Source organism: Cyrtonyx montezumae, unplaced genomic scaffold (genome assembly GCF_038088225.1).
Source record: "Cyrtonyx montezumae isolate F1298 unplaced genomic scaffold, pur_monq_1.0 scaffold_23, whole genome shotgun sequence".
In the NCBI taxonomy this organism is placed as follows: Eukaryota; Metazoa; Chordata; class Aves; order Galliformes; family Odontophoridae; genus Cyrtonyx; species Cyrtonyx montezumae.
Genome location: NW_027071970.1, coordinates 3,835,763 through 3,862,447, shown reverse-complemented (window position 1 = coordinate 3,862,447; position 26,685 = coordinate 3,835,763). Strand labels below are relative to the sequence as shown.

Genomic DNA, 26,685 nt, shown 5'->3' with positions numbered 1-26,685 from the left:
CTGTTGCAGAATCAGCAGCAGCATTGGCAGAATGTTTTTCTGCCTGCTTCCTTGACAGCTTCACCCCCATACGTTCCTTTGCCAGTCTGTGTACCTATTCAGATACACACAGTTCTGCAAATTAACTATGCTACCTGTAAAACAAACCAGAGAACTATTTGGCTAAATAGAAAAAAAAATTAAAAAATGTGACATGACTACTAAGTGCTGCAGAACAGGAACAAGAACCCTGGCTGTAAGGAGTTGTGGGGATGGCTGGAATGGTTAAAGCATGCTAGTGGAGAACCACAGTTGTTTGCTCTGTGGTAGCAGGTAATAACTGCCTCTTTGTAAAGAATTAACACCTTATGTCATCCCTGGCCTCTTCCTGTGCTTAGTTCCCATATAAAAAATGAGATTATGATAACCTTGAGTAAGAACGATTCAAGATTCGATTGATGTGCCAAACTGTCCTGCACAATAATGCTACTTAACTGCTACAAACATTTGGCCCCACCGACTCCAGGCATAATCCAGAGCTAAACTTTGGGCTACATTCTTCCCAAAAGGTGAAATGTTGAAATTAATTTAAAGATTGCCTGGTGTTTTCAATCTGCTGTCAGGGTTTATGTGAATGAAGCTTTTCCTGGGTGGCTTCTCTACTTGTACTGCAGTTTTGGAGACTGGGATGTGCTCTGAGCTGAGATGTGCTGAAGGAAGGAGGTAACTCCTAGCTCCTGGGTTCCATGTGGACCATGGGGTCACTTCAAACAGCCACTGGCAGCTATAAATGCTCTTGAGCTTCCTGCAGCCACATAATGAGTGTGGGTAAGTGCTTTTGTAATAAATCAATCTCATTCCTGCTAATAGCTTTTTGGCTGCTGTGTCTACAAACTGGTGCCTTCTCCAGGCAACTTTTACATGCCCTCTGCAAAGTTGTCAGACTGACTGCTGGCTCTTAAATAATCAACCAAGCCTTGCTCTTGGGATCAGAATTTCTCTTCAGTACTGTTGTAATCTGAAAGTTTCCAGCAATTAGTGCTAATACACAGCGTAAGAGAAAATAAAAGGCTGTTCTCAGATGTCCTATAGAGCAAACAACCGAAACATGAGTGTGGGGATGAGCCAGGAAGTCTGGCATTTTTCCCTGGCTGCATTCTGTATGGACAAGACAGTGCCTTGGAAGGGAAGGAGCAGAAAAGTTTGCCATTGGCTCTGATGAATCCCAATCCTGCTTCTACTGAAGTTGTTGGGAATCTTCCCATTATCTTCAGTGTGAGCAAGAAAGGATCTTAGGTGAGGATGGATGACTCTTTCCCTACTTGAATGAAGTTTCCTGCCTATTTATGGGCCTGCTTCTATTGAAACCGAGCCTGTTTTAGCCTTTTGGGTTCTTAGGGACCTGTTTGTATAAAGCAACTTACCTACCTATCTTTTTTTTTTTTCTATTGTGTGTATTTTTTGTATGTTCTGTTGAAAGGTGAAGCCTCTGTAGAAGGGGATGCAAAAACTGGTTTTTAAATAGTAATAAACCAAAAGAGAATTAAACTCTGCAGGCTGCATGAATTCATTTCCTGGAGATGGAGAGCAGAGATCGTGAGTATCCAGAGACAGCCTGCACTTCCCATATCTCTAAGTCTTCCTCTTTTCAGAGCTAGTTTCTGCCTTTGCAGATCTCCACACTGAAGCAGGTAATGTCATGGGGAGGTTTCAGCACTGTGTATCAGCTGCTCTTCTTTTGACCAGAATGTCCTTTCTCTGGGTCTTTGTGATTTCTTTCATCCTTTTAGCATATGTGGATAGAGTAGCATCTATCTGTGTGAAACCTGGGATTGATCCTTATTGAATATGTGCAAGATGGTGAAAAATGAAACATTTATTTTTCTGTGCATCTCACCTGCCTACCACAGGTGCTGGGTCATCAGTCAAATGCAATGTTCCAACTCAACACTGTCATATTCAAATTGTTTAGCAAAGGATGGGATGAAACTATTAATCCTTTGTTCCTTTCTACTCCTTTAGCCTCCTTGTGATTTTGCCAGTTTGAGCCCTAATTTTCTAAGAGAATGGCAAACTTGAGACCAAAACAACAACAAAGCTTTGCCCTAAACTCTAAATATATTTAAGTAACAAGGACTTTGCTTTTGTAAATAGACATGAAAAGTCTGTATGCTTTTATAAGAGTCACAAAAGAGGCTGTCCTTGCATGCCAATGCCATGTGTGCAACCCACAGAGAAAATAAAAGAGGTTTACCATTCTACACAGAGAAGACAGGGCAACTTCCCAAAGTAAACACAACCCCTCCCACAGCCATCAGGCAAACACCTGTGGAGAGAGAGGTCTTTCACTGAACCTATGTGCCAATGGTTTTAATCTGTTTTCAGGTCAGCTAAGGAAAATAAAATCCAGAGGTGAGAGCCCTGCATTTTAAATGTCTGCGAATCCTGCACTTTTATGAGGAAACACTGGTAGCTCTACTGAAAGGTTTGGTCTTTGCTCCTAGGTTGAATTACAAAGACTCCTCTGATCACAGTCCTAAAACCCTAGCTAGATAAGAAAAACATTTCTGTTCTCATTTTTTATGTGTACAGGTTTATAATGTCATTGCCTTTATGTTGGCAGGGGATATGAGAGTTGCTTGCTTGCAGTGAGTGGCTGTGCATTTTAAACATGCATTTTCCAAAGGAACTGGAAATCTTGTATATTTAACTGCAACTCTGCAACCTCTTTTTTCGCAGTGAAAGCTCACGCTGAATTTGATAATATGATAATATTAGATTACTGAAGTTTAAATGGCAGTTTTGGACTTGTCACTTCTGTTAGTGAAATCTGTTCCCATGGTGAGCAAGGGGCACTTAAACAGTTCTGTCCAATTCACTGGAAGCTTAATGACTGCAACCAAAACAGAAATCTTTATTCCATTTGACTAAAATCTCCATACAGGTACTGCCTGTTTCATGCATCTCACCTGTTATTTTTACATCAGCATTTTCTAACCAATAAGAATGTGGGCTTAGCTGACTGCTTAGCTTTGCTAGTTTTTGCTGTGCACATCACTGAATTAAGAATCAGAACAGTTACAGAGGTACTTTAATACCTTAAAAAAACACACAGACCATTCTCGTATTTTTCTTCCTGTGTTAATGTTTATTTGTGCTCTTAATCTTAAGTCAGCACTACACGTGTAGGACTGCCTTCTTTGACTTAAGTGGTATTAATATGGCAAACTGGCAGAAGCTTGCTGAGGTCAAACAACAAATCAGAAGAATTTTGGGTAAGGCCTCTGTTCTTCGCTCATAGGCCTGCGTTTTCTCCGGTTCCATTCCTCTACCCTTACACATACATGCTGTTTTCTGTCATCAGCAGCCTGCGTTTGTAGGACACAGAACAATAGTGTAAGTGGGATCTGAAGCCTTTTCAGCTGTACTGTATTCCTAGCAGTATCTGTCCAGTTTTAAGGTATCTTGCTAGGAGACACACTCACTAGGAAAACTGTGTGTGTGATCCATACGCTGATTTCAGAATGCACCAGGGGAAAGACATAAGTACCACGATCCAAGCTAAGACCTTTACAACAGTCCCAATGGACCATATGTCTGTGTGCAGCTGGGCCTGACAAAACCACTGAGGGAATTGTGATAAGGCCCTGTGCAGTTTGTCACAAAAAGAACAAAGGTGTGATGCTACTAGAGAGGACTCGGTGTGTGAAATTTCTTAAGTCAGTGATTACTGCGAGTATTTACTGCTAATCTCAGTGCTGGAGAAGTGTAGCTGCTCTGCTGCTCTCCCAGTAAACAATAGATCCCAGATTGCCCTCCTGAGGCCTCTTTCCTTTTATTACAGCCCACACAGAAAGCTCATCTGAGAAGGCACTTTGAGTAAGTAGAGCAAACTCTGAACCAGTCTGAACCAGTTCAAATATCACATATGGTTGTTTTGCTTCTGCAGACTTCCTTGTTAGTCCTTGGAGGCTGTGGCTGGCATTTACTTAGCAATAGCTCATGCTGTCAAATGGAAGGGGGAGGGGAAGCCTCTCCTTGAACATGTCAGCAGGGGGATGCAACAGTAAAATCAGATATTCCTATTGCTTCACACTGACTCCTTTGTAGTGACTGTCTCTGTCTTAATTTTTAGTTATACTCAGCTGATGATTTCATAAACTCAACATCCAATCCGTCTGTTCCAACCCTACTGCTTTTTCTTCTATGCAGATTGTTGCTAGGCTAGGAATGAAACATATTTGTTTCTGACTCCTACGTCACTGCTTACAGAAGGCTTTTTGCAGGTGAGACCCACAGCCCTTTTTATGATGCAGAGGCAACAAAAGAGTTAAAAAAAAAACTACACAAAAAACCACTTTCATTGGAATTATAAGTACTTAATAGTAATTACTGGCAATCAGTGTTTACAGTCCTAAGCCTTAAACAAATTTGTTCTGATATTCTCTTCATAGTGGAGGCTGCCTCAGTTTACTATTTTAAGGATCACAATTTATGAAGTAAGCAGAAAAACTGGAGAAGTGATGAATAGGAATGAAGAATGATTTAGGGGGGAAAAAAAGTGTTTTGAGAAGAAAAAAAATACATTTATTATTTTGATTTGCCCAAAAAGAAGAAATGGGAATTGACAGGAATGTGCATGTGCCTTGGTAAAAGGAAGGCAGTGGTCAGTGTTCTCAGTTTTAAGCAATCCATTTGTCTAGAAAATAATAGATTATAAAGGTGATTTGCTTATTCCCCTTATTTAGTAAGATAAAGTCATAAAGCATGTTAGTACTTTCAGTGGGAAACTATCTCAACTTTTGTTTGGGAAGATGTGAACATACCTGGCTGTGGACAGAGAAGGAGGGTGGGTTTGATGACTTCATGTGAAGTCCTTCTAGAACTGTACATGTGCATTGCCTCCCTTTGTAGCATGCCACGCTACATCTTATTTTCCTTGCATTTTTCTTCTCAAAGAAAATCTTCCACACATTTTAAATTTTTTCCACAGGTGGAAAACGTACAATAAAATAAAAAAAGAGCCCAGTTGAGAGGCAGGACAGAGAAAGCTGACGTTCTGAAACCTGCGTCAGGTGAACAGCAGAGGAGGTACCAGCTCATGGTTGGAAATGGTTCACAGGGAGTTCAGGGAGTGTGAACTCCCTGTTCCTAGAAGTTGCCTATGTGTTCTTCTGGGAAGTGTTTGGAGATGTGCATGTGCACTGTGTGTGTGTATGGGTGCCTGAACTGACGCCTGCATGAATGCAGTGTGAGGGTATAGCCACAGAGCTTTTGATTAGTTATAGTTTAGGTAGGTCCTTGGAAAGCAAGTCCCAGGACGTAATGTCAGGTTTAATCTCTTCAGAGTGCAGCAACAAGAGCAAGCCCACTCCCAAAGCTCAGGAAGAACAATTGACTCTGCCTCTGACAGCTACTGCTGGCATCCTATTAAACTTAACTGTGTGAAACTGCCAGGCATAAATCTTCCCTCATCCTGCAGAAAGCTAGAGATAAAAGAGAAAACAGCTTAGAAGTCAGCTGTGGAAAAGACTTTGATCTTTACTGTTAATATGTCGGGTTTTGCATTTCTCCCAGGTTCACCATTGTTCTTCCATGGACTAGAAACTCTGATTGTCTGCTGGCACTTGGCTGGGTGTAATGAGAACTGCAGATTTATCTTGTTACATAACAGCAGAGAGAGGTCTGAGGTTTGTTTCCAGAGATTACTGCCCAGCCTGCAGTTCCTGGATCGGGATGTACAGGGGGAGGTGCTTTCTGTGCAGCATGGCACGGAAGCTGAGTTAGTCTCACAAAATGAGCTAAAAGAAATCAGGTTGGCAGGCATCTGCAAACAGTTTTGGGCAGACTGTGCCTCTGGATGCACGCGTGGCTCTGAAGTTTCTGAGTGAATGGAATTTGTCCCATAAAATGTCTTAGGAAGAGCTATTACAAACTGAAGGTCTGTCTCAGTAGCCATTATTAAGAACTGTTTGCTCCACTCAGCAGTGCCTTCACGGAGGGCAAAACTGGAGAGCATGAGGAATGCAGTAACTGATTATCTGTGCACACAATGAGCAGAGCAGCACAAAGCAGACGTGTTAGCTGTGACGTTGGTCAGTGCTGACACACAAAGGATTTTTCCCACTTAGCAAGTCTGGCTGCAGGTTGTTTTAAATTTAACCTTACTAAATTAAATATACTGTCCTGTTAAATTATGAAGCTAAAGTACGAGTCACAGAAGTGCTAAGGATACAGTTTCATGCTCAGTTCTGCTGAATGCTCTGTTTCCATCATTACCCCTCTGCCATGCTGCTACATCTGCTGGCTTATTTTTGTGGCTGCACTGTGTGCTGGCAGCGGGGAGCCTGGCTGGAAAGCATCAGTGTGCGTGTGTGACCTGGTAGGAAAAGGGTAAAAGCTGGCTAGGATCGGTGCTTTGTGCCTGCTCGTGGCACCTGTAGCAGCCTCACAGTGAACACTGCCAGGATGGAAAACATCTGGGAGGGGAAAGGAAGGACCGCTGCTGCAGCCAGCGCTGCCCTGAGATTCATTCACTGTACAGCACGCAGCTTCCCAGCAATGCTTTGCATGAGATTTCAAAGCACCTTAAAAGAAGGGACCTTCCATGCCTTCTTCAGGAGAGCAAGGTGTGATTGTCGCTCACGTAGCAGAAAGGAAAAGGGCAAGAGCACAGAACTGAAGTGGGCAGATTGGCCAAGGTCAGAAGGAACTCGGTGGAAAAGCCAGAAATAGCAGCACCTCGTGCTGCCAGCCCGTGCCTTGGCTGCAGCCCCACCACTCGGCCCCGGCCCTCTGAGAGCCCCGTGCCCGCAGGTCCAAGCGTTCCGAGGTTGTTTTTCCTCTCGTGTCACATGGAACCCTTGCGGGTGACTCCAGATGCTTGCATACAGCAAGCAGAACCCAATACAGAACCCAAATACTGCCTGTTTGGAGAAGTACCCTTTGTAACCCATCTGCCCACTTCAGATGCCTGTAGAAAGGTTTTTTTTTTCTTTTGCTGTGGCTGAATGATTGCAGTACCCTTCATTGAAAGCATTCGAGGCTGTTTACCTTGTTTTTCCACGGGCAGACGCAGCCGCTCGAGCGTGCGGAGTCACCGAAAAGCAATGGGATTGTGCGCGCCCCCGGGCGCAGTCTCCGTACAGCGGAGGGAACCCTAACGCAGAACGGGGGGAGGAGAATTCAGTTCTAAGCGCTGGAGGGGAGGCTGGAAGATGAACATCCCATCCCCGAGCCGGGGTGCACGCACGGCTCCGCGCTCGGAGTCCCGTCTCCCGGCCCAGCAGTTTCTCACGTTTTGGGGCGGGGGGATCGAGGCCGTTTCCCCACGGCCGCCCCGGCGCTGCCCCGCGGCTCTCGACCCCTTTCCCTCCCGGGGCTCCCCGCGGGGCCGGGACCCGCCCGGGGGCGGGCGGAGGCGGCGGCGGCGTTAGCGTTAGGACCCGGCGGCGGCCGCGAAGCGGGGAGGGGGGAGCGCAGCCCGGCGGTTGTTTACCGGGGAGGGGAGCGCCGGGGCAGGGCTCGGCGCGGCGCTGAGCGCAGCGCAGCCGAGCGGCGGGGCCGGGCCGGCGGCTCCTCGCCCTCCGCGCCGAGGATGCTGCGCGGGGGCTCGCTGCGGGCGCTGGGCGCGGTGCTGCTGGGCTCGCTGCTGCTGGCGGCCGCCCGCGGCGCCGAGGGTGAGTGTCGGCCCGCCCGAGGGGGGCCCGGCTTTGTTGTGGGGGACAATGGCCGGCCCCGGGAGGGATGGGGTGGGGGGAAACCTCCGGCGAGGGTGGGGAACCTCCCCGCATGGCCCGGCCTCGTGTGTCCGCAGAGTGCCTCCGCGGCGACGGCGCGTCCTACCGAGGGAACCGGCGGGTGGCCTCCGGCGGCGCCCCGTGCCTCAACTGGCTGGCGGTGCGGAGCGAGACCGGCGCCGCGCTCCCGGCAGGTGGGTGAGGGCGGGGGGGTGCCGGGGCGGCGGGGCTCGGAACGCGGGGAGCCCCGCGCTGACCGCCCCGTGCCCTCCCGCAGTCGCCGAGGATCACGACAGCTGCCGGAACCCGAATGGCGACGCCGCGCCCTGGTGCTACGTCCGAGGCGCCGCCGGGGTCCCCGAGCGCAGAACCTGCGAGATCGCCCCCTGCCCAGGTAGGAGCGGCTGTCCCCCGCTGCCGCCCTTCCCCGGCTTTGTCCTTCCCTGCCCGGGCTGGGGCCGTCCCCCGGGGTGGGGTCCCCGTGCGATCTCCGCTGCCCCTTACCCGGGGCTCCCCTCCGGCCCTCGCCTGTTCTTGGAGGTTTTGCCTTAGCAGCGGAAAAAGCCCATGCAGAGCCTCGCCCCCCATCCGTTTTGTTGGTCTGCGTAGGGCTGTAGAGCCGTGTTACAAAAGGTGGAGGTCCGGACATCTAGGAACTGTAGAGAAGTGGGTAGGAGCTTATTGTTGGAACGGCTAAAGGAGTGCCAGGGTGAGTTTGGGTACAGGTAGGGGGGGAAGATGATTAAAAACAAGATGTGAAGAGAGGACATTAAGAAAGAAAACAACAGGGTGTCAGTCAGACATGTCGTGGTGTGAAGGAGCCTGCCAGGAGGAGAGCCCTAGCGGAGAGCCAGCTTCTGGGAGTGGAGATGTCAGTATTGGCTGAGACCAAAGCAAGCACTTGTTTTTTGGACTATTTGCTGATCTCTGAGCCTCTCCAGATGTACGCACTGCACTGTCCCTCGGGATTGCTGGCCTTGCATGTAAACAGCTTTCCCCCACACGTACTCCCTCTGCTTTCCTTTGCTCTACTTGATTGTTGCCTGCTTTTCTCTAAAGATAAAGCAAAACAAATGTTCTGCTGCCAAGAACAGTCTTGCAGCTTTGGGATCTGGGGAGTTAACTGACCTTCCATCCAGTACACCCTCTGCATGGTTTGGCCATTCTTGTGTCTCAGTGCAGGCACCGTTTTATTGTAGCTATGTCCTGCAGCTCCCCTTAGTTAGCTTCTCTGGCCTGACCTGAAGTAACATAACTGCAGTGCAGGCACCCTGATTTCCTGTTTCTAACTCCCCATCTGTACTTCCATTTCACATTCCACTGAGGACTCAAAATGGCTGCAGATAGCAAATCCAGATGGAGTTAATGCCAGCTGTGGGGTGAGATCCAGGGCCTGCTGAGAGATGGAGGGAGTTGGCAAATGTGCATGCATGCAGTGCATGGCATTTCCAAAAAAGTGGGGATTTTATTTTGTTGTTCATGCCAGGCAATAGATGCATACATTCTACTACAATATTTTTTACTGTGACGTGAAAGAAAGAGCTTTCTTGAAAATCTTATTAATGTGGTTGATAAAAATCTGCAGTGCTGAGAGAGTCTGCTATGGGCATCCATCCTCACCTTTCTGCGGGCTCTGGCTGAGGAGGGCTGTACTTAACATAAATCAATGCCTCTGCTGCCTGAAGCATTGCTCTGACTTAGGCTGTCCATCATGCTGAAGGAGTTTGCTGCGTGGCTGCAAAGAGGGGCTGGGTAAAAATGTCCCAGGTTGTTTGACACCATCTGGAGTCTCCTTCCGTCAAACTTTCCTGTGTCAGGAAGATTGAGGCAGAAGAGAGATAAATAGACTCCTGGGAGATTCTCATAATCTTTTTTCATGTCTGTTCAGCATGATTGAAGCTGCAGCCTGTATATCGATCTGTAGACTAAATGAAGCCATTGTGCATCCCCTGGACTCATGCTCTGAACCTGGGTTTTGTTCTGCTCTGTCTTCTGCCTCATCCAAGGTGATGCCTTACACTCCCAGTTACATGGATTCATGTCAGAGGAAAGCAGGGAGAGTACGTTTCTCTTGGTAGGATTTCTGGCAGTAACTTCTTAAGTTACTGTGAATAGTAACTTCTTATTCATGGGAATAAGTGTTTGTCAGTGTGCTTTGAAGACAGTTTGGTGATACCAGGCTAGATCTGTCCCACACACGTGGCATATGTTATTTTGAAGTGCTCAGCAATGTTCAGTATTTTGTATGTCTCTTTTTTTTCCTCCCAGCAGATGCTACTGCTACCACAGCCCCAGTCCCTACAGCAGAAGTTAATATTTCTCAGGAGGCCAGCCAGGTGTTTGAACCAGCTGATACCTTGCCCTCGCGGAGTGAGGCAGCCGCTGTGCAGCCTGTCATTGGGATAAGTCAGAGAGTGCAGATGAACTCCAGAGAGAAGAAGGACTTAGGGACGCTAGGTAAAAGCCCAGGATTGTGTGCTGGATCCGTTCCTGTAGCTCTGGCAGGATGGACTTGTTTTGAGGCTCAGAAGGTGCTGCTGTAACTGGATCTAACGCCTCCACTGCTGCTTCTTTCCCTCTTTACAGGGTATGTGCTGGGACTGATCATGATGGTGATAATCATTGCCATTGGAGCTGGCATTGTTGTGGGATACATCTATAAGAGGTCAGTTGCTACTCTCCTTTGTCCTAAAGCTGGTTTAAGCATAAAACAACACAGATCAGGAATGTCTGAATATCTGCAGATCCAACCAGATCCTAATGAAAAGACAAATAGATGCATAAGTCTTCAGACCTCACGAGTTGTACAGGAATTTATCTTGTCACAACAGGAAAAGAATAATGTGAGAATAAATCCCACTCTTCTCTATTTCACCCATCCATTTAGTATTCTGTCCCATTTAAAGTTTCAAACAGCCCTCTTTTTGTTTGTTCATTTTGGGATGTGTATTTGCATGATTTGTTGTGGCTTTGTCAGGTGCTTCCAGGGGAGCTGACTTCTAGGTAGGAGCTGTATGTAGAGAGCAGAGCCCAGGTGCCCTCACAGGAAGTTTACTTTGCAGTCAGAAGAGCAGTCCTTTCAGCAGACCACCTCTTCCCCTGCTTTCTCTAGTTTAGGTAACTTTAGGAGAGAAATAATTGGCAAATCCTTTGCCACACGTGCGTTGTGTTCTGTGAAGCTGCATAGCAGGTAGCGCTCTTTGGAAAAGCTCCATTTATCAAAGCTCCTGTCTGCTGTAAGGTCACTTTTGATTCATGAGTACGTTATGACTTGTTCGGCCACTTCACTGTGCTGCACGGAGAAACCTTTCTGTAGCATCTGAGCATCAGAAGGGTTTGTGGTAAAAGGAAGCAGCTTAATAAGAGGGCAGGATTAGCAAGTACCAGTATAGTTGCAGCAAGTGAAGGCCCAGGCTGTCTCCTCTGGGAGGGTTTGTTCTGTGTTTGGCTGTTTGACAGCAGCCTGACACAGCCAAGCAGAAGGAGCCCTTTCCCAAGCTAGGACACGTCCTTATGTAAGTGTTTATAATAAACGCCAACAGAAGAAAAAAACAGAGGGAGGAGTGTTACATAAGGGGCAAAACACAGAGCATTGCTTGTTGAAGAATCTGATTTGAGTTGTCACTTCAGAGAACGCTGTCTCGTGTGCTGGCAGGATCGGCAGCCACTGCTGCACACTTGTAGGCAGCTTTGAAAAGCTGCCAGAACGCTTATGTGCCGACTGGAAGCCCCAGCAGCTCTGCCTGGTGGGGATCACAAGCCTCGGGAGGTGTTGAGTGGTGCCTGCACCACTTCACTCTTTTCTTTGTCAGGAAGGAGAAATACTGAGCTTTATCCGAATGCAGCTTTGCTTCTCCAGACCCAGAATTACTTACCCCCTCTTCCCGGGTGCCTTGCTCTCAAAATTGCATGTGCAAGCTGGCAGGTTTGGGTGGGTGTGGTGAGAAGCCTCTAATGTGTTTTATAGCTTTTGGTACGCGTAGCTTTTCTGGAGACAACGTGCTATTAATGCCATCCATTTTTAAAGCCATGCAGTTCTTCAGTACAAATTACAGAGGTGTCGCCTCACATAGCAACAGGCTGGGAAGTTAAGTAGGCTTGAGAAGCCACTTGTGGTATTAAGCTGTTAGCTTCAGCCACAGCAGGCATGGCCAACTCTGAAACAGGCTTGAATAAATTCAGTAATGGCATAATTTGCTACACAAGTTTGCTGCAACAGGCAGAATCTTACCACTACATTCAGCACTTGTTTCTGTCGAATGAAGTGAGCTGTAGAAGCTCGTTTGCACAGCAGTGGGCTCTGCTGTCTCACTGCTCCCTTGGGCCTGCACCAGACCACGCTGTGGGACTCTAAGGTATTCAGAAACATTTGCCAGCACCGTGGTTTGTAGGGGTTTGGCTTTCCAGTCATCGTTTAGATGAAGTACTGTCAGTGAATAAGATATTATGGGGGAGAGGACCAGACTTAGCTGCATATTTGTAAAGGTTCTCATGGTCCTCTGCCAATGGCAGGGTATGTGGCTGGGACATCCTTTTGTGAAACAAAGTACTGAGTCTCGAGTCTTCTCTTCTGCCATATCACCTTTACTGATTCTGCCTTCAAGCAGTGGCACTCGAACCATACATATATGTATTTATTATTTTCTTACCCAGGGGAAAAGACCTGAAGGAAAAGCATGAGCAGAAAGTTCATGAGCGTGAAATGCAGCGCATCACACTGCCACTCTCAGCGTTCACCAATCCTGCCTGTGAGCTTGTGGATGAGAACACAGTTGTGGTTCACACTAACGAGACACCTGTGGAAGACACACAGGATGGCAGTGGCCCACTCATGGGGCAGGCAGGTACCCCTGGTGCCTGAGCAGCTGGGGCAGGAGACATGCAGGCTGAGTGAAGCTTCCAGCTTCCCACTGTGAGTGTGGGGGTTGCGTGTGTTCATTTCTATTTTGTTTTCTTTTCGATGAAAGCCACGTGAAGGTGATGCAGAGGGACAGAGCAATGGGCTCTAATCATCACAGCCTGTTTGAGGGGCACCGTTCAGTGCATGACCAGCTGGAGACTGGTTTGGTGGATCCTGCTGCTTCCTCCCACCTATCTCCATGGAGTGCCAAGGAACTGGAGGGGATGATGGGCCGGGTTCACGCCTGGCCACAGAATCAGTAGCCCTGAGTGTGGTCCTTGCTTCCTGTTCTTCTGTTCCTTTCCTATTTAACGGTGTGCACTGTTAACTTATGTTTCAACCTGGAAGCCCAGGAGGGAGCAATACTGCAGGGACTGAGGGGAGCTTCACGTCAAACCTAGATAATTACACTGATAATAGATCCTGTCTTTTTTGCTTTAGTGGCTGAGAGCTGGAGAATCCTATCCAGAATGCTGCTACTAGAACAGTGTTTTTTTTCCCCCAGGAAAGTGTATGGCTTTGGCCAATAACAGAATATTTAGCCCCAGTGTAAATTTGGAAAAGCTCTTCTCAAGGTCTTGACAAATCCAGGTCTTCCAGGGCTGAGGGTACATCTCCATTCCCCTGTGGTGCTACATGCATAGCCACAGTTGTAGGTGTCCAGGTGGTCTGTCTCCTGCTCATTTACACAGTTCAGGAGACCAGAAGGCCAGCAGTAGATTGTTCTGGAGTGAAGAAGAAAAAACCTGTGCCCGTAGTCAGCTACAGTGGGTTGAGCACTGACAGATAACATCCTCTTCTAAATTCCCTCAACTTTCTAGAGCCAGCTCTGGAGGGAATGGTCAAGCCAGCTGTGGATCCTGACGCAGCAGCTCTTGCTCTAAGAGCAGGACAGGACTACTGCTCTTGAAAGATCCCAAAGCCACAGCATGGCTTCTGGCCCAGCCCTCTTCACAAATGCTCAGCTTGTGCTGCAAGACTGCTTGCTTACCAAACCTGGCCCCATTAGAGAGATTTTATAACAACTTTTATCAGCATTCCAGGGACTTTGGAAAGGATAGCTGCTGCTGTGTCTCCCAGATGGCACCGAGGCAAGGCCAGTTCAGGGAAACATCTATCCCCACCTCAGGGGAATCAAGCCATTCAAGTAAGATTTCTAGCCATCTGCTTTATAGCCGAGGGCCTAACAGGGAATAGCACTTGGCAGCAGGGGTTTTAGTGTTAATGTTTGATTCAAAAAAGGGAAATGTTTTATTTTTTAATGCCTTTGAATACCATTTCTTTGTAAAATGTTTTAAATACCTCATTATGAGAAGGTGCAGATTGTGCTACCTTGTATTAAAGCTTAAACGAAAAATGCTCTGTAGACTTGTATGGACTGTGGCTCATCTCTGTGTTCCTGCCTGCCGGAGCAGCATCCTTTTGTTTGCTGCAGACTTCAAACTGAGGAGAAGGGAAAATACTGCTACAATTTGCCAGGCCCAAAGGTAAATCCCTACAAGCAGGGCCTCTGCTCCCCAGCACAGACGTGGTACACAGACCATGTTTCCTTGCTGCCAGCAGCTAGCCCAGGACTGGGGCAGTGTTCCTGAAAAGCAGCTGTGGGTGTGTGAACTGGGCTGACAAAGTAGGCTGGCCCGTGGGAAGATTGCTCTCCCTTTCAGCCCCTTCCTGCAGTGACGCAGGTCAGTTCTGCTTTGGTGCTGCTCAGCAGCAGCTCCGTCCCTTGGGGCCTTGCTTTGGAAAGCAAGGAGACAGCACAGCAGGTTACAGGAGGCACTGACATAGCTTGCATATTTTCTGCCCTGGCATTAACAAATGTCTCTTCAACTACATATTTCAGAATATGATGTTTCTAAGAATGGGCTGTATTTTTATCCCTGATTCAGAAAAGGAAAGAGAGGCTCCTGTCACGTCTTGAGCAGAACAGCTAGACAGCATCTTCCCTTTGCATCACTCCAGGTGAATATTACCATTAAGCACTTGCACAGCCTCTCAGTAGTCCTGTGTGTGGCAGAGCCCCTGGTCCAAGGAAAGGGGTTCTTCTGCTGTTTGGTCTGTATAGTTTTGTTGCTGCAAGAAAACCCCAAGTTGCAGTTTCCTGCTTTATTACATTTTTACACAGACAACACAATTGTGTTTCCACAGCATACATTACTGTTCTTTTTGTTTGTTTTTAATTTAGTTAGAATGTGGAGCTGTGCAAATCACAGTTCATAAATCTCACCCACACATTACCTAGGACTCTTCTCTTCAGAGGTCCCCTCACAATTTAGCCCTCGGGAGGAGGGTGAGGAAAGGACAAAATCCTATTAAAATCCTGAATCCACTGGACCCAGTTTAGAGAGGTTCCTCCACTGACTCAAAGCACAAGTGTTTCTGAAACACCACTACATGGACTAAAAACAACCCCCTGACACACCTCGTGGCAGGTGCTGACTGGTCCCATGTAACTGTACACAATCTTCTGAACTCATGGGTTAGTGTGAGGGGGGCAGGGTGAAATGAAGCTAACAGGAAAGACTTCACACCCATTTCCCACGGTTCAGTACTGAAGGGGTGGGGAGGTGCAGGGAGAAAGGAACACACACAAAAAAAAAAGAGGTTTTGTTTGGTTCTGACAACCACGTAAGCTACTGAAACAGTAGCTTTCTTCCTTCACCTGAGGAAGGAAGAAGTACTCTGCCACCCAGTGACTCCAAGCCCTTTTTTTCCTCCCCACAGCAGGGAATTACCCTGAGGAAAGTTACTGCTTGGACAATCAGCCTAGGTGCTGCAGCAGCAGCAGCAGTTGCAAGAAGGACCTTCGAAGGGAGCAACCTTGCAGGGAAGGATAAGGTAATGGCCACTGAACGATTAGTTTTCCAGCTGCCACTCCTAGTGAGATGGGACAGTCTCAAGCACTCCTCTGTATACCCACAAGTTCATCCCTTAAGAAGCCTTGGCCACGTCTCACTTTACCATCATCCACACACAAACCATGAGCCACTTCAGAGACCTTTACCTTTCTGAAGAGCACCTTCTGCCACCCTCTGCCACCTCATTTCCACAGGCTGAGAGTTCCAGCAGCTCTGCCTTTCCAGGGATGCTCACAGTCAGTGTCTAGTGCAGCTGCATACATTCAGGTTTGAATGCTCTCACCAGGGTTAAGGTCCCTGGGCAAGGCAGACTCACTCTACAGGGTCAGTCTGAAGATGCATAAAAGGCTTGTGTTCTGGCTGCCCATCCGGTGGGGCAGGTAGAGCTCAGTCTTAGTGTTTCTAGGCAGGTTTTCAGAGGTATTCAGACAGAGGAAGAAAAAAAACACAAAAAAGAAAAAAAAACAACAAAAAACAAACTACGAAACCAAAATGCATACTTCCCATGAGAGCTGCCCAGTTCCTTGGTTTTTTTGCTCCCATCCTCAATGTCAGACGTCAGTGGGTTGTTTTGTAAAACACAGGCACAAACATACACACACACACACGCACGCACACTGTTCTGGTTGGGTCTTTTGTCAGATGTCCAATTTTCCCAACTTTCTGAGCAGGGCAGTCAATGGGAGAAGCAGTTCCAGAAGTGCTGGGCCTTGCCCAGGAGAGTTTCCTACAGCAATTACCTCCCTGGCTGATGGGCCAGAGTGGCTTCACAGCTTGCAGCCAAGTTCTAAGGCACCACAGTAAAGAAGCCTGAAAAGGCCAGAGATACATTTCTCAAGCCAGAAAAATAGTATTGAGCAGCTTTCATAGGTGCAGTTGGCAGGAAACAGCCATTTTTGCTTCTGAAACATGCCAGAAATCCACAGTGAATCGGGATGTCCAAGAAGAGGGCATTGGGTGGGGAGGGAGAGGCAATGCAGCGAATACACAGCGAGGTGCCCCCGTTAATGCCCTGGAAGTGGCTGAAGTGCATCTCCCTCCCTGTTGCTCTACTCCAGCAGAAGTGATGCAGGCAGGAGGACGAGCTGACTAGATTGTGTTTTCAGGTAGCTTGTCACGGTTCAGTCCGTACTGCGCACTCACGTTGTGGTCCAGCTCCTCCAGCTCAGATGGGAGGGGGATGGCAAGTTCTCCCAGGTAGAGAGAGAGAGCTTCAAAGGAATCTTCAAGCTTGGAAAAAGGGGGCCTAGGAACACGATGATGAAGCGTGAGTGGGGAACACGAAGCAGAACAGCATGTAGAATGGCTGGACCAGCTGTCCATCCAGGCTGCTGTCCCTGCACAGAGGTTTGAGCAGGAACATGATTTCCACCCTAACTCCCCCACCCCCTTCAGTTTCAGAGAGAGCCAAGATCACATCTGTCTAGGCTATTACTTTTTACAACTGATGACCAGTGAGGTCCAGCTCTTTTGGGACCCTGATCTGAGGCTGCAAGCTTCACAACTGAAATAAAATTAAGTATTCATATTTCATACCTGGTGCCTAAGTCTGCCCCTACTTTTTGCACGTGAGAAAATCCTGAGCAATCACTCCCCTACCCTGTCTCAGATGTTGCTAAAACCATACTCAGCAGCCTCTTCCAAGCTGTTGTCAGGCTTTCCTCACACGGAAGCCTTTGAGTGTTCCCACAGATCACTGGAATCCAGTCCTCTCCTGCTCTATGTGCAAAACAGTCCTTCCACCGAGAGTATATGGACACATCCTCCAAGCTTACCTAATTGTTCTCCCAGCCCCAAACCTACCTGCTCTCTGGTTCCAGTCTACAGCAAATGGCAGCCAGGGGGAAAAAGGCTGGAGGACAGTCAGCAGGAACAAACTTTTCCCAGAAGAGCTTAACATTAAGGCCAAAATCCAGTGTGCGTGGGAGACAGTCTGGGTCAGCATAAACCTGGCCTATGATCTAGGGAGAAATGAGAGCAGTGCTGAAGTACAGTAACAGAACCCAAAAGTGAACAAGCAGGGAATTACAGGATTAGGGAGGGGCTCCTTCAAAGTTTTAGGGTGATAAGGAAACAACAGAAATACTGTTCCTCCTCTCCTACAGTTGCAGGAATAAGCAAGGCACAGTGCATACAGGTAAACTTCAGGTAAAAGTTCTGCAAGACCTAGCAATATGGCCACTGTTGCAGAGGAATGCCCAGTCACTACTTTACCTCCAGAGCTTTTCTGCTGGAAGATGCTGGGCAATGTGCATCTCCCAGAAAACTCAAAGTGTCCACATCGTGTGCTGGTCAGGATGATGCAGTCCCTCCTGAGTTCACGTAGTGAATACAGCCTGCATCACCATCCCATCTCCCACACAGTCATATGCCACCACCAGCAAAGCTTCTTAGTCACATGGAGCTTGACTTAAAACTGTGCTGTGAAGGCAACAGCACCACAAATTCCAGGTTGCTCAGTGAGTGACAAATTCAGCACCCCCCACCAACAGCAGAGGGTGGGAAGAACAATTAGAAACAATGCCAAGAAAGTGACAGGAGAGACATATGAGTGGAACAGAGATAAGTCCTGCCCCAGCACTCGAAGTTCAGCGCTCACCACAAACCCCTCTGGTCTCAATGAGGTGCACTCCACCTCCAGTGCCCATCAGGGACTTAAAGTGTACTAAGAGGGAACCTACTCACAGCAGAGAGCTGTAGGGTGATCTGGGCACAAAAAAAGGTCAGTGTCAATACAAATTCTCACATGGGGAGAATATTAGGTTTAAAGCCTCATCAGGTATCACAGTAAGGGTGTTATTTATAACCACCCAGGCTCTTCCATGCCAATGAACTCAGCACTACAACCACATCCTGTAGCGAGACAGTCTAACACCCATTATGTATTCTGGCAGCATTACTTCCTTATCTGCTTTTTGAGTGTACAGCTTTTTATTTTTTTAATCTTTTTAGCATTTTTATTTTGCTAACAAGTGAAACATTCAAATCCTACCACCCTGATTTTTTTCCTAGACAAAACAACTGTTTTAATCCCACATACAGATTTTTCATGTTCCTAAGTCTATTGCTCACAACCACAACATTCTCCAAGAGGAGGGCTCAGTATAAACAGAGCTCCAGATGAGGCCACAAAGATTCATGCGCAGATATGTTCTTTGCTCTCTTTGTCCCCAAACACTGAAGATGAAACTGTGCTGGTCTCAGCTAGTGTTCTTGTAAATGTAGCATTACCTGTACACACAACACCTCAGCTTTCATGCATATTTCCACTGTCTTACATACTTCTAAAACTGAAATACCTTGCAGCTTCAGTGGTTCACTCTGCTCTGCAGGCAGGAAAGCCCATTGTGGCAGTAAGAGTGTGCAATGGCTCAGAGATACGCTATGCCAGCAGACTTTAAGGTGTATGCTTCATTAACAGAGCTGCAAGGAAGTTTCAGTTTCTCCTTTGAAATCAAGTGACTTCTACACTGGAAGCCCTGCATTTACTGAGGATATGCAGCTGATCACTCTTCTATGGAGGCAATGGGAGTAAAAATAAAAAAGATAATTTTAGGGCATATATCTTCTAACAAAACAGATACCAGGGCTTGATCAGCACTTGACAACAAAATGGATGTGGAGTAAGTGTGCACTCCCAGCTTAGCTCACTGTGCTATCCAAAGGCTATATGCTCTACCACAGGGCCTGATCAAATGTGGAAGGAGATGGCAATAGGGAAAGTCCACTGATGATGCCACGTAATGTCCTGGACTTACCTCACAAAGAACTATCCCAAATGAAAAGATGTCCACTGTCTCATCATAGCTCTGTCCTGCAGGAAACATATGGCATTCAGCTTTGTGACAAACAACTCCTCACCCAGCTATTCCAGGAGCTGCCAGCATCTCTCTCAGGCTTGGCCTCCAAAGTTTAACTAAGCCTATTCCCTTGAGGCCCCTACAAACAGGATACAAAGCAAGGCTTAAATCTGAGCAGGGTCGGTCACCCCAAGATATGGATATCAACTGCATCTTTGTATACACCACTGTCACATATTTTAACTCTGCTTCTGTCTTGTACTGGGGAAGAAAAGGACAACACAGGGAAACCTCACATATCAGAGGACTAAGCAAATGCTGTGGATAACTATGGGAAGCTTCTGCCCATTTCCACTGACTAGTGTTCTAGTGCCTCTCTACATAGCATCAAGTCAGTGTTCAGCTTCACCAGCAGCCAGTCCCTGCTGCAGTGACTGCAGAGGTAATAAATTACACACTAGCAGTGCTTTGAATCTGGGAACACAGAGCGGCTCCAGCAGGCCATTCTCTGCTTGCAGACACACCCCTCCCAAGCCAATATCCGGTAAACAGCTTTTTTTGTAGGTGGTGATGTCAGACTGCATTCCTGCTGTTCTGACAAATGCCAGGTCTGAGACAACCTCCAAGCAGCAGCCTGCAGGCCTTTTAGAGAAGGAAAACAGAAGAGTACACAAGGAAGTAATATTGTTGAATATGTGGGAGAAGAGTCAAGACCTCTCTTCCCTGGTGAACTGGGCAATACTGATAACACAGCCACTCCAAGTGCTCAGCCTGGTCAGACAGACCTGCTGGTTAGGAGGAAATTGCATCCATTATATTTCACCCCATGTCAACTCCTGCAGGGACAGTTTTTCTCCTAATGCACATAGTTCATTCTGTACAAAACTGAGGGCTATAAGCAAAAAAACAGATTTCTCTGCACTTGGGCAACTCCTACCCTCACCCCAATCCCAAGGCTTCAGCAAACCTGTCTGCAGATGGCTTCTCCCTGGATCTATGCACCCACACACGTAAGCTTTCTGGAGTTTAATGACTCCATGTCTCAAGGGACAGTTACAAAGCATGGGACTGTAACAGAAATTGTTCTGAGGTTCTGTCTCGTTTCAGGTCTGTTCTCTCTTCCCTGATATTTTACTGTAAGAAGTTCAGGTCTGCCACTCTCCTTTAGAATCCCAGTGATTGCCAGAAACACTGCCTCTGCTAGAACAAGGGCTTATTGGGGCAGGTACTGCAGAAGAAGAGCAGCTGTACCCATGTGTATAAACACGCTTGTGTATTAACAGGTCTAAAAACATAAGCTCTCAGGGGTTTGACCATTACTAGGGTTGGGAGCTTTCTGTAATCCTATCATCCCTATCCTTGACACAGCCTGGCTCCTCGCCCGCAGCCTGATACCAGTCTCACCATTTAGCATCTCTGGGGCCATCCAGTACGGGTTGCCAACCACTGTGTAGCGCTTCTTTCTGTCGCTCTTCCGCAGGGTTCGTTTCTTGGCAGATGGCTTCTCCAAAGTGGGCTTTTTCCTCTCCTCCACAATCAGCCGAGACAGACCAAAGTCAGCCACCACCACCGTCTTATCCTGCACAGAGCATTTAGAACAAACTGCTGCCCTCCCTCAGCTCCTTTCAGGAGCTGGGAGGCTGCGATTCCTGTTCACTGTCAGCAGTGGCTACAAGAGCAGAAGCAGCTACCTATCAATATTTAATAGTTGAGATGAACTAACTCTTATAACACTGACTGTTAATAGGAGACACTACCACAGGAAAGGGGGTAAGAGATCAGAGTAAGATCAGAGTAAAGAAACAGCAAAGCAAGATCAGTCTGGAAAACCTTATGTGAAGATAAAATTCCCTTGTTTAGGGTGCCAAACCCTCCCTGAAATAAGTCCTGCCCTGATTAGTGAGGGCTGTGAACTCAACATCATGTGGAGTAAATCAGGGAAGGAAGATGACGTGGGGAACAGCATAGTGAGGGAACAGAGGGGTAGCTCACCAACTTGATCAGGCAATTATGTGAATTCAGGTCTCTGTGAATGATGCACATGGAGTGCAAGTAAGCCTAGAACAGAAGGACAGAACACTGTTAGGGGTTTCCAAGCAAATATATCCCTTCACATTTACAAGCTTCAACAACCGTGTGCTAGTAGCCAGGCAGGATCCACAAGCCCTCAATCATCACCCTACTGAAACTGCTAACCCTGACCCAGGAGGTTTGCCCAGTGATGCACAAACAGTTTGACTCACCATTCCAGAGGCAATTCCTTTGGCAAAGCTGACCTTCTGCTGCCAGGGAAATGGGTCCTGAAAGACAAGTCCTCACTGGTCAGGGACTACCTTACCAACCATCTGGTGACAACCATTCCTCCTCTACAGGGACTCTTACAGCAGTCAGAAAACAGTGCTAACAGTCCCAGGAAAAAGGCACTTCCTGCTCTGGGTTACCCACAGCTAAGAAAAAGCTTTTCTGTGCAGTTCCACGGGGAAATACTATCAACAAGCATCATAAGGCTGGCACACCCACACTGTGCTGTCACCCCTGTTCAATAATAGGCAAAGCCCACCAGGCTTGCCCTCAGCATGTGCTCACCGCGTTGCGGAGGAAGTCCTTCAGGGTGCCACCCTCGATGTACTCAGTGAGGAGATTGAGCTTCTTGTCCTTGTACAGTACACCAATGAACTTCAGCACATTGGGGTGATCCAGGCTGCGCATCACTTTCACCTGGGAAGCAGAGACACATCTCAAAGTGCAGAACGAGAACTCCTGGCAAATCCTCTCTGTGTGATATCTGTACTGCTCCTGCCCAGCAGAGGACAGCATTCCTATCCTGGAAGTTACCTCCAGGCTCCAGAGTGCACTCAATCCCTAATCTTAAACCAGTCAACTACCTCCTGCCTCTTTCATTTCCACATTGTGCAATTAACCTGATCTTAGTCTTTAAGGAAAGCACCCTCGGGTTCAGCAAACTTTTCAGAGACAGGAGTTCTCCAGAGCAGCTATCTGTTCTGATTTGCGTGTCAGGATCAGAATAGCATCGACCTGCCTGCCTGTAAGCTAAATATGACTTCAAAAAACATGGCAGGCAGCTGCCAAGAAAACAGTTTAAATACAGCAGGAGTCTTAAACATCTCATGGATATTGGCCCGCATCACTTGTATTTGTGCACAAGGCTCAAGGGATAAGTTCTTTATGTATTTGCACAGCTGCTTGCCTTCAGACTCAGTCTGCTTTTTATCATTGAAAAATTAATGAACTGAGAGCTGAAGTCATGGCTACTGCTCAGTTTAAGCAGTCACACTTCACTGCAGCAAACACTCAGCTGGTGTCAGGCTCTCTCTGGTGCAGTGTCTCCTTCCTTAGCACTCTGATTCCTGCCAGTCTGCTGGCATGATCGCTCCCTCACTGGGGAAGATGGAGGAGTGTCACCACACTCACAGCTCAGCAACTTCTGGAAATTTTGCTCCTACCTCTGTCAAAAAAGTCTTCTGTGTTTCCTCATCACAGCGAATCAGCTCCTTCATCACCATCACCTTTCCTGTTGCTTTGTGAGTCACCTAATGGAAACAGAAACCACAACTACAGGCCGAGTTCAAGAATAAATAGTTCCAATGCTCTTGCAAGTCTTCTGAAAAGTAACATCCTCCCCCCCTATCCAGAGAAGGCGTTAAAGAGAAAACTCAAAGCCCAGTGATCTGAAGAAAACAACATAAATTTCTTCTTTTGGAACTCAAAGATTCTGTAAGTGAAAGAAAAACTCCCTAAAGCTGTCAGAGGGTCATACCAAGAGACCAACAGCATCCCAAGAACCAGAGCTGGTCTCCTTTTTAAGAAGCTGAAGGCTGAGCTGTCAAAACCTCTGAAGGCATCAGTTCTGTACCTGTGCACATCTCAAGTTCCCTTACAGAAAGCACTTGTCCAACATGATGCTTGCAGTTTGTACACAAGTTCTAACAGCTACATTCTGTATCAGCAAAGAAATCAATGTTCACTTGCATCAGAAATGAAACCAAACAACTCAAAGCTACACCACCACTTCAGTGTGCTTTGGTATTAATGAGGACCATGAAGCTTACTGGTTTCTGATGAGCACATCAAACTTAACTGTCTGCAAGAAGAACTAGGCTGCACAGAACGCAGTTAAGGCAGGAAGCAGTTGTTTTACCATGCTCCTTAGGAGCAGTGTTCTGCTACCTGCAAGAAATATCCCAATATGGTGGCAAACATCCAGAAAAAACACACCACGGACACTGGGCAGCACGCTTCCTAGCTCTTGACACTGAAAGTATTCTCAATTTCAAGAGCTGCCTGTATCCAGCTGGTTTATGGCATATGTTCTAGAGGTTTCTTTTAATTAGCTCTGCCTTGCTTGCAAAGGTACAGGAGTGAACAGAAATATGCCAAATTCTGATAAGTGAGTTTTCCTGGAAATCCTCTCCCTTTAGAGTTGCTTTGCTTGGATAGCTAAATCTGAGATCTCTGAGCAACTAAATAACCACATCTCTCTAGGAACAGAAAGCAACTGTTCTGACCAGGCACAGTCCTTGTTGCAACAAAAACATTCAATCTGAAGATCAAGAAAGTTGTTGTTTTTTTGCCTCGCACCTTTTAAAATAAAACACCTTTCAGAAAACCTCCAGAACTGCAACCCAGAACATGAGGCCCAGTTATAATATTTAGGAAGCTTGTGAGCTTTAGCAAACACTGTGGCACTCCAGTTCACATTTGAACTGTGAGACGTAGCAAGGCTAATACAGGTGGAATACAAATGCATGGAATAATAGAGTAACACAACAGAAGCAAGAGAATGATATTCTTCTGCTCCCATCTGAAACCAAGCATCCATAGAAGTAGCGAGCCAGGGAACACTATGCATTTCAGCCAGGGACATGAAAGCCAGGGATATCTAGTACCCAAAGATAAAGGGAAGTGTAGAGACAAAGACAAGGCAAGGCTAAGTGGTATTCTTAAGCTGACATACCAGCAGAACTGAAACAAGTGTCATCATGGAACTCCAAGAGGGCAACTTTAACTCCCAGAGCATGCACCAGAACAGGATGGCTATCAGGTAATTTGAGCAGAAAAAATGCCTTTGTGCCATTAACTGTGGGGACGCAGATGACAAAAGCATGCGACAGAGGAAAGGTTCTGCTTACCTGGACCTGTTATTTGTCTATGAGCAGAGGAGAAGAGAAATATGCTCATTAGTACAGTATAGTATAGTAGTACTGGCCCACCACCATCCATGGAAATGTGATGAGTGAGGTGTAAGGATAAAAGTCCAATAACATGCTGAATATCTGAGTACTGAGGAACTCATACCACCTTCAGTAAGGCAGAGAAAGCTGCCCCAGTGCTGTCACAGGTGCTGGGATAACAGCTCCTTAAGCACCCCTAGTCAGGATCAGAGCTTCATAAGTTCATAAGTTCATAAGGTTGGAAAGGACCTATAAGATCATCTAGTCCAACCATCCTCCTATCACTATCTCTACCCAACTACTAAATTAAGTCCTTTAGCACCTCATCTAAACGCTTCTTGAACAGCGCTAGGGATGGTGCCTCAACCACCTCCCTAGGCAGGCCATTCCAGTGCCTGACCACTCTTTCAGAAAAGAAATGCTTCCTGAGGTCTAATCTAAATCTTCCCTGGCGCAACTTGTGGCCATTCTTGTGGCCAGCTTAAAGGCAAGAGAACAGAACTGCTATTAACGGAGGAGATTTCTAACTGTGACGGCCATGTGAGAGCTGATGGCTACCACCACATTTAGGCACTGATCAGAGCTCTGAGCTCAGTGAATCAGACTGACAAACCCTTGAGTACGCTGCACTAATGGTGGAGAAGCAATACTGAACTGGGGACTTCACATGCTTCTTCTCTATTCTCCCCACCTCACCCAGGTGCCTGCTGTGACGTGGGCACTCTAACTCAGGAGATGAGCCAGTACAGCCAAGATTGACATTTGAAAGAGACAAAGAAACAGAGAAATGGATCTCACTGAGCAACCCAGGTGAATTCCAAGTCTGATCACTGTCAGCAGAACAAAGAAAGGCCACAGCGTCGAGGTTTATGAGATAGACTGCTGTAGTCAAAGCAACTGATGAATGCTTGGGGAGGTCCCTCACCTTGATTGCTTGTCCAAAAAATCCCTTTCCTAGTACTTCTCCATGAATGAGATCACATGGCCGGAAGATTTGCTGGGAGCAGCTAGACGAAGAACGTAGAGATTCAGAGCGACTGATGTCACGGCTCAGGAGGAGGGGTTCCTTTGGAGAACTGGGGCCAGGAGACTTAGAAATGCTGTTACTTCGCCTAGAAAGTAAAGGAAATGAGGCCAGTGAAGCTGCTAGGAAGCTTTTGGTTCAATGTATATCACCGTTAGCTCCTAAGGGACCAGTTTCCAGATGCACTTCAGTGCTCTTTGTATCACAAACGCCAGATGCTCTCCCGGCACCATGGAAGCTCTTCATATGCCTAGAGCAGCTTCCAAGCCTGGAGCACCTAACAACACATCCCCTGCACTGTCAATTAGAGGTGGAGCTCCTGAGGAGAAAGAAGCTGTGAAGATGCAGCTTTTATTACTTCCAAACAAAGATTAAAGTACTGGTAAATTACTGAACAAACAACTAAGTGCACCGGATCTAGGAAAACAAGTTGTTTTCCAAATAACATTTACATTCCCTTTAAGGACACATTCTTCCAGTCATTTAAGACTGATAAAAATCTGACCTTTCTGTTTTCTAATCGTAAAGCTCAGTATCTTTTCTATAGTAAAAGCAGAGCTCCTCATTTTTATTTATCACCCTGAAAGGGAACTGAGTGAGTGCATGTCAGCAGGAGGATGTAAAGTGCTTCACCAGTGGTTCATGCTGAGGCTCACGCCATGGATCGGTCACATCTCAGCAGTCATTTTCACCCACAGGGCCTAAGCACAGAGCAGCTCAGCCAGGGAGCACAGGGCACAGACAAGTTAGGTCAGAGGGAGTGCTTTCAAGGCTTTACCTGAGGGATCGTCGGCGGAGCGTTCCTTCCAGATTCTCCTTGATGTCCAGTGGAGAGATGGAGTGGGGGGAAATGGGTGACTTTATGTGGGTGGGAAGGCGGGAGTCCAACCGAAGTCTGTCTAAGCGCTGTGAGACAGGGTCGTGCTCTATCAGCAGCTGAAGCGTCTGGCTTGTCTTACGAATCAAGTCCTCCACCTGCAAGCAAACCAAAGGAAAGATGGCAGCAAAGAGCAGGAACGTGAATGACAGCAGACAGAGGAGACACAGCGGAATGCCCCTCAGAAATCAGAGTTCAGTAGATCACTCGATCATTTTGGTTTAGTTGCACACACCACAGCTGTCCACCACACGAGAGAAGCTATCAACACAGAAGTTTCCCATGCTATTCAAAACCTCTTCTGTTCTGGTCAAAA

General features: G+C 47.1%; 2 protein-coding genes across 4 annotated transcripts in view; one reads left to right on the top strand and one right to left on the bottom strand.

Moving 5' to 3' along the window:
• The first annotated feature begins 7,525 nt into the window (after positions 1-7,525).
• Positions 7,526-13,984, top strand: PIK3IP1 (phosphoinositide-3-kinase interacting protein 1). Of its 2 annotated transcripts, XM_065738901.1 has the most exons (7): positions 7,526-7,658; positions 7,796-7,912; positions 7,996-8,112; positions 9,990-10,175; positions 10,305-10,383; positions 12,372-12,562; positions 12,686-13,984. In XM_065738901.1, exons 1-7 carry the CDS (start codon positions 7,577-7,579, stop codon positions 12,691-12,693), a joined length of 780 nt encoding a protein of 259 aa, XP_065594973.1. In that variant the 5' UTR covers positions 7,526-7,576; the 3' UTR covers positions 12,694-13,984. The 2 variants fall into 2 exon arrangements, with proteins under 2 accessions (XP_065594973.1, XP_065594972.1); XM_065738900.1 differs by having other exon boundaries at positions 7,527-7,658; positions 12,372-13,984.
• A 2,000-nt stretch (positions 13,985-15,984) lies between these two features.
• The window catches only part of LIMK2 (LIM domain kinase 2), a 33,550-nt gene continuing 22,849 nt past the window's right edge, over positions 15,985-26,685 (bottom strand). For both annotated transcript variants that reach the window (XM_065738898.1, XM_065738899.1), the window contains 10 exons: positions 26,271-26,467; positions 25,394-25,580; positions 22,741-22,827; positions 21,863-21,994; positions 21,520-21,576; positions 21,269-21,334; positions 20,681-20,855; positions 19,235-19,290; positions 17,280-17,437; positions 15,985-16,722 (listed from right to left, as the gene is read on the bottom strand). In XM_065738898.1, the coding sequence (XP_065594970.1) occupies positions 16,566-16,722; positions 17,280-17,437; positions 19,235-19,290; positions 20,681-20,855; positions 21,269-21,334; positions 21,520-21,576; positions 21,863-21,994; positions 22,741-22,827; positions 25,394-25,580; positions 26,271-26,467 (1,272 nt within the window). In that variant the 3' untranslated portion in view covers positions 15,985-16,565. The remainder of the gene's footprint in view (positions 16,723-17,279; positions 17,438-19,234; positions 19,291-20,680; positions 20,856-21,268; positions 21,335-21,519; positions 21,577-21,862; positions 21,995-22,740; positions 22,828-25,393; positions 25,581-26,270; positions 26,468-26,685) is intronic.